Source organism: Amborella trichopoda, chromosome 6 (genome assembly GCF_054954075.1).
Source record: "Amborella trichopoda isolate Santa Cruz 75 chromosome 6, AtrichopodaSantaCruz75HAP2 v2.0, whole genome shotgun sequence".
Classification (NCBI taxonomy): Eukaryota; Viridiplantae; Streptophyta; class Magnoliopsida; order Amborellales; family Amborellaceae; genus Amborella; species Amborella trichopoda.
In genome coordinates, this window is record NC_142341.1 from 13,124,134 (window position 1) to 13,130,122 (window position 5,989).

The following is a 5,989-nucleotide window of genomic DNA, read 5'->3' on the forward strand; positions in this document are numbered from 1 at the left end:
GCAGATTAAGATTGATGTAGCCGATCCCAAATAATTAAAAAAAAGTAAAATATGTGTGGCTTTTCTCTTATATACAAACAAAATCAATTAGAGATTTTTGGAAGAGCTTTTCTTTCTCCTCTTTTTTGTTTTATGATATCTTAATAGTCGGAATGAAGGGTGGGACATTATGTTTGAGACATCAAGTCCCCTTAAATGCTTTCTTGCCTTGCTTCAAATAAAAACTTTTATATTTAAGAATATTCTTTAGACTCTAATTTTTATAGCCTAATCTCCTAAACCAACCAACTTCAAAAGGAAAAATAATAATTTCTTATACAGTCTACATATGCCTGAAAAAATAATGACTTACGAGATTGTTCAAACTTTTTAACATTCATACCTAAGTAATTAAAATTTCAGTATTTAAAAACCCAATTTATTTGGGAAGTAAAATAGATCTGTTACTTGAAGGATTACATGGACAATATGCTACCGCAGGACCACACAGCAGGATAAGGTCTGGAGCTCATGGCTCAAGGGGGAGGGCATCGGGGAGTTTTAATAAAAAGGAAGGGGTTTTCTCCTGAAATAAGGGCTAAGGTCATGTTGTCATTTGGTAAAATGAAAGTGGTATTATGGTCATTTCTCCTTTTTAAAAACTAAAATGGGACATGTAGCTCCACGACGCGGTCGTTATCTGTAAATCCTATCCTCTCTGCAACTTCTTCAGTCTTTAAATCCCCATCTCACTCTTTCATTCCTCACTCTCTCTCTCTAGAATTTGCAGCTAAGCTCTTGAAAGGTGAGCCAAAAAGATCCCCTTTTTTGAGCTGCATTTGTTATTTTATGCCTTTTTCTAAGGTTTTTGCTGTGAAGATTTGGTATTTTTTTCTCCAATTTTTCTTGTTCAGATTGAGTCTGCTACATTTTTGTGTATATTGATTTATGTGTTTTTTTTTGTGTGGTTTCTGTTACGGAGCTATGTCTGTGTGTTCTTTTTCCAGTTTAATGGGTAAGATTCGGCTTTGGCTTAGTTAGCTGGTGGTTTTAATGGATTTTTTAATTTTTTTCCTGAGTATCTGTTGTTATTTATGTTTTATTGCCATTTTTTTAATTAGATTTGGTTAAATTAACTCATAGTCATGATGAAATAACAATTTGCACCATCAGATCTGTGGTTCTATGTTCCTTTTTTAATTGTATTTGGATTTTATAGCTGAATAAATGGGAGATCTGTGTTATGTTTTAACGTTTATCCTTTCAATTTGGTTTAGTTTTTTTTTATTGTGCTTTTGGTTTGATATGTTTATTGGGATCGATGTGATAATAGGTGGAATATGTGAAAAAGTGGATTTTGGCTAAATTTTGGCTATTGTCATGTCTTTGAATGGCCTCAAATTTAAGAGGCCAAAATAAAAATGAAATGATGGATTGCATTTTCAAAACTTTGATCTTGTTGCTATAGTTGGGCGAAAAGTTAAGCTAAAATCGAGTAAATTGCAGAGTAAGAGAGGGGTGTGTGCATACAACCACATGTTTGTGAGGCTAGGATCTTTAACGTTGTTTTTGCTTTATGAAGGACAACAAAGATTAATGATCTGGGGGTATTTCTGTGATTTTATTTTTTTTATTTTCTTAACTAGAAGATATGATTTGGGTTCTTAGATGAATTTCCTTTTTCTTTTTTAATTTCTATTCATGTGTGTGCTTGTGTGATGCCTGTTTATAATGTAGCATCTGTGTTTGTTTGGCCAGGGACCATAGGATCTGTATCGATATTCTTATGTAACAACCCCTCAATCCCCGTCCAAACAAAAAAATAATAGAAAACAGAACCTTGAAAACTATTTATGATGTATTGGGCTTCAAATTTGAATAACTTACTTATTGGGTTTGATTGTTGCTTCTTGAATGTAGTTGGCTGTAGAAATTGTTTTCAAGATGGATGTCAGTGGGGGTTAAAACGTGCTTCACTTCTATGGCCATTATCGGTGAGTCGTCTCTCCTCACATATTTGTTTAAGTGGGAAAATCTGTGTGTTACATATATATTAACCCTTTAATTTGATTGTTGAACAATATGCTGGCATCATTTTAACATTTCTATCTTTACTGCCTTCCTCAATTTTTAGTCATCAAGGCAATGTGCGGAGGGAGGAACAGTTTTTTCTGTCTGAACCACGATCTCATCGTAAGCCGAAAAACCTGTACTCTAAGGTATAGTAAAAGCAGCAGCCCGAACATGGCATCTAAGCCAGATCGAGGAGAACCGAAACTTTTATCAGGAAGTGCTAGGGGGATCCACCATTTCTCTACCTTTTCAAGGCCTTGGTCTTCTAAAATTCCTGTGGGTGATGGATACCATGATTTCCTTTGATTGAAATCCATTTTTGGGCCTTTCACACCTTGTCACTATGATACCTGTTTGTTGTTTTTGGATAACCGAAGGAATCAATTGTATAATGGACCATCCTCTGTTGATATACAATGGACCATTCTCTGTTGATTCTGTTATCGAATTTACCAGCTACGTATTTTAGCCTGTGATTCAGTGTTCCCTTAATCGTCCTTTCTATCATAGCTTTTATGTTGATGGCCAAAAGTAAGCGGTTGGCTGGAAAAAAAATGTGTTTCTCTTCCAAAATTGAAAATCCTTCGGCTCCTATGAATGACAAACCATTTCTTTCTGAGGTTTCTGAACCTTATTGCCCAATCTTACCTGGCTTGCCTGATGATGTTGCAAAATACTGCCTTGCCCTCGTGCCTCGAAGTGATTTTCCTATTGTGGGCTCTGTTTGTAAGAGATGGAGATCTTTTATAGAGAGTAAGGAGTTCCTTAATGTGAGAAAGAATGCCGGAAAGTTGGAAGAATGGCTCTATGTGCTAACTGGTGATTCAACAGGGAAGGCAAGCCACTGGGAAGTGTTGGGTTCTCTTGATGGGGAGCACCACCTGCTTCCCCCCATGCCTGGCCTTTCAAAATCAGCTTTTGGGGTCGTTGTTTTGGATGGAAAGCTTCTTGTTATTGCTGGGTATGTTACAGAAGGCAGTGGAACAAAGGGTGTCTCATCAGAAGTGTACCAGTATGATTCGAGGCTTAACAGGTTTTGTAGCATCTTCGTCTAGACTTGTTTTGGTGTTTCCTTGATAAAGTACTTGGAGATCATATCCTATCCTGAAAATAGTTAGAGAGATGCTATTCTGAAAATTTTTATTGTCTTTAGTTCATTTGTAAAAAATATATCAAATTTTGGGTTTGTTAAAGGTACAGACTCTCTCTGGTTTTGTCATGTTTTTCTGGTAGGGATTGTTGTTTTGGCACAAAACTAGGTTGTCAGTCACAGAATGCTGTGCTCCATTTCTTGTTATGTTTCTTGTCTTTTTTTCTAAACTCAGTTTTGTGAAATGGTGCCAACCGATGGTATTTTTGTGAAATTCATTAATTTTTCTGATAGCCTCTTTAAAGCCATAATGGATTTCTCCTTGCATGTGACAAGTACATCCACCATATTATTGCACTTTCCACAACAACAGGTCATCTTCAGTATTAGTCACTTTCGTTTGTATTGTATCTGGTATTTGAAAAACTGAATTTTGTAAAGCATAATTGATAATGAGTTGACTCTTTGTTTTTGTGTACATCTCATCATGACATTTTCTTGTAATTGCTTCTTTCTTTTGTTGTCATTTAAATGGCATGCGAAAAATGAATCTATGACAAGCATGAAATGGTACTGTTTATGTTTATTGTATAGAATTTAAGTGTCCTTTGAAATGCTGAAATTTCATTTTCTTCCTCCAATCATTTGGTACTGTGTCCCAGCTTTTAAACGGTGATCATTGTTCCCATAATGTTTTCTAAAGATTAATTGTTTGGTACTTCAAACCTGAGTTACTGTGCTATTCATAATCTTGTTGAGGTTTGTAGCTCTTTGCTAAATACATCTTGAATTTTTGTTGCTACAGATTTCCTCTGTGAATCTACTTCTCCCTCTCTGTCTCTCCTCTCTCTGATTTTTAAATATTGAACTGAATTAAAAAATATGTCCATGATCTCATATCGCTGGTGCTATGAATTTCCCTTATGAAGCATATCTCTCTCTCTCTAAACTCCACTTCACTGCACAGATGGAGTGCCCTAGCTAATTTGAACATCGCGCGCTACGACTTTGCATGTGCCGAGGTGGGTGGTGCTGTCTATGTTGTTGGGGGCTACGATGAGGATGGTGAATCCCTCTCAAGTGCAGAGGTCTACGACCCTGACCACAACTCATGGACCCTTATTGAGAGCCTCCGCCGTCCACGGTGGGGCTGCTTCGCATGTGCCCTCAATGGCAAGCTTTATGTCATGGGTGGCCGCTCCTCCTTCACCATAGGCAACTCCAAGTTTGTGGATATTTATGACCCTGACGAGCATTCTTGGCAAGAGATGAAAAATGGGTGTGTCATGGTAATTGCGCACGCTGTGTTGGGTCAAAGGCTCTACTGTATGGAGTGGAAGAATCAGAGGAGGATCACGATTTTTGATGCTGAGGAGGGGTTGTGGAGGGTGGCGCCAGTGCCGTTGATGGGGAGCGAGTGCATTGGGTTTCGGTTTGGGATCTTGGGAGGGAAGTTGCTGTTGTTTTCTTGTGAGAATGAGCCTGGGTACAGGACGCTCGTATATGACCCTGATGCGGGGGCTGGAGGGGAGTGGCAGACAACTGAGTTGAGGCCGTCGGGGACGTGCCTGTGGAGCGTGACCATATGTGCTTGAGGGGTTGGTTGGGGAACCACTCTTTACACATGTATTGCGACCCTCAATCTCTATCTTTTATGCTTGTGGTGTGTTTGTATTTGGGGAATTGGTATGGCCGAGCTGTTGTCTTCCTTTAACTGCCATTTTTTCTTTTTGTTCTTCTACGAAGGACATCAGTGGACGCGTTGGCATTATTTACTTGTTTTGTTTTGTTAAACGCTTATGTTATTGTGTATGTTCGTTGAAGAGGACCTAAAAGGAGAAGGTGGATGAACATTTAGTTGTTCTTTTGGGCATTAGATGGATAGGTTTTACCTCTCTTCTATACTGTTGGAACTGAATGGGATTTGCATTTACGAGTAGAGGCATCAAAGAGTACAGGGAGGAACCATTTGTATGTGAGAGAGAGAGAGAGAGAGAGCAAAGCTAAGCACCATATGGTGATTCAATTGAAAAAGAGAGAAGAATTTGAGTTGAGAGAGAGGTTGTAAGGGTTCTGAGACTACCCCACATTCCGAGAGAAGAACGTATTGGAGATTCTGACGAAAAGCTACCTTTGAGAAAATGTGTATTTCTCAAATCTCTCCCTTTATCTGGTGCCATGATATCCCTTGGTCCCATTTTCCTTCAAGTCTCCTCTGATGGTACTTATAGACTTAGAATTGATGTACTTGAAGTTCCCAGTCAATCAATTAAGGTACGTCTGTACTCAAGATGCCTCACATAGACTTCTGTGAAGTGTAGTGGGGGAATGAATGTTAGTTGAACTAGCCATGTGAACTTTGCTGAAATCGTATGCTGAACTTGATCTAGTTAGTATGTATGCACTTTTAATGTATTTCAAATAATGCCATTTCTTAAATGGATTATCATCTGTGTTCATTTTTATGTTAGCTTTGTAAATATGAAGTTTTGAAATTTATATTTCTTTCTTTATTTAGCAGTCGACTATTTTATTACTTTAAGAAATATGAAGTACGGAAATGTATACAATGAGATCATTTACTTTTGGTACAAAGAGTTAGTTGTAGCTTTGTCCATCAATGATCTAGGCTTAGGCCTCCATGGTCTTTGTAGCTCTCCTTCACCGGCGTACATCATTGCTCGAATCACCTTCGACTATGATTTTAGTCTGCCGGTCATGTATGCTTTTAGTCATGTATGCTTTTAGTCCTTCAAAAGAGCCTCAATTCTGTCATTGGCAGGACAGTCTTGGTAATGACCCAAAAAAGAACATAGCAGACTGTCGTGGTGATTTTTCAGTGTCCCC

The 5,989-nt window shown here is 38.1% G+C and overlaps 1 protein-coding gene across 2 annotated transcripts; it reads left to right on the forward strand.

Annotated features, from left to right (window-relative positions):
- The first annotated feature begins 745 nt into the window (after positions 1-745).
- On the forward strand, positions 746-5,581 carry LOC18438170 (Galactose oxidase/kelch repeat superfamily protein). 2 transcript variants are annotated; one of them, XM_020669845.2, is made up of 4 exons: positions 746-784; positions 1,900-1,973; positions 2,114-3,085; positions 4,110-5,581. In XM_020669845.2, exons 3-4 carry the CDS (start codon positions 2,568-2,570, stop codon positions 4,735-4,737), a joined length of 1,146 nt encoding a protein of 381 aa, XP_020525504.2. In that variant the 5' UTR covers positions 746-784; positions 1,900-1,973; positions 2,114-2,567; the 3' UTR covers positions 4,738-5,581. The 2 variants fall into 2 exon arrangements, with proteins under 2 accessions (XP_020525504.2, XP_088725655.1); XM_088869529.1 differs by having other exon boundaries at positions 2,884-3,085.
- Positions 5,582-5,989: the final 408 nt, after the last annotated feature.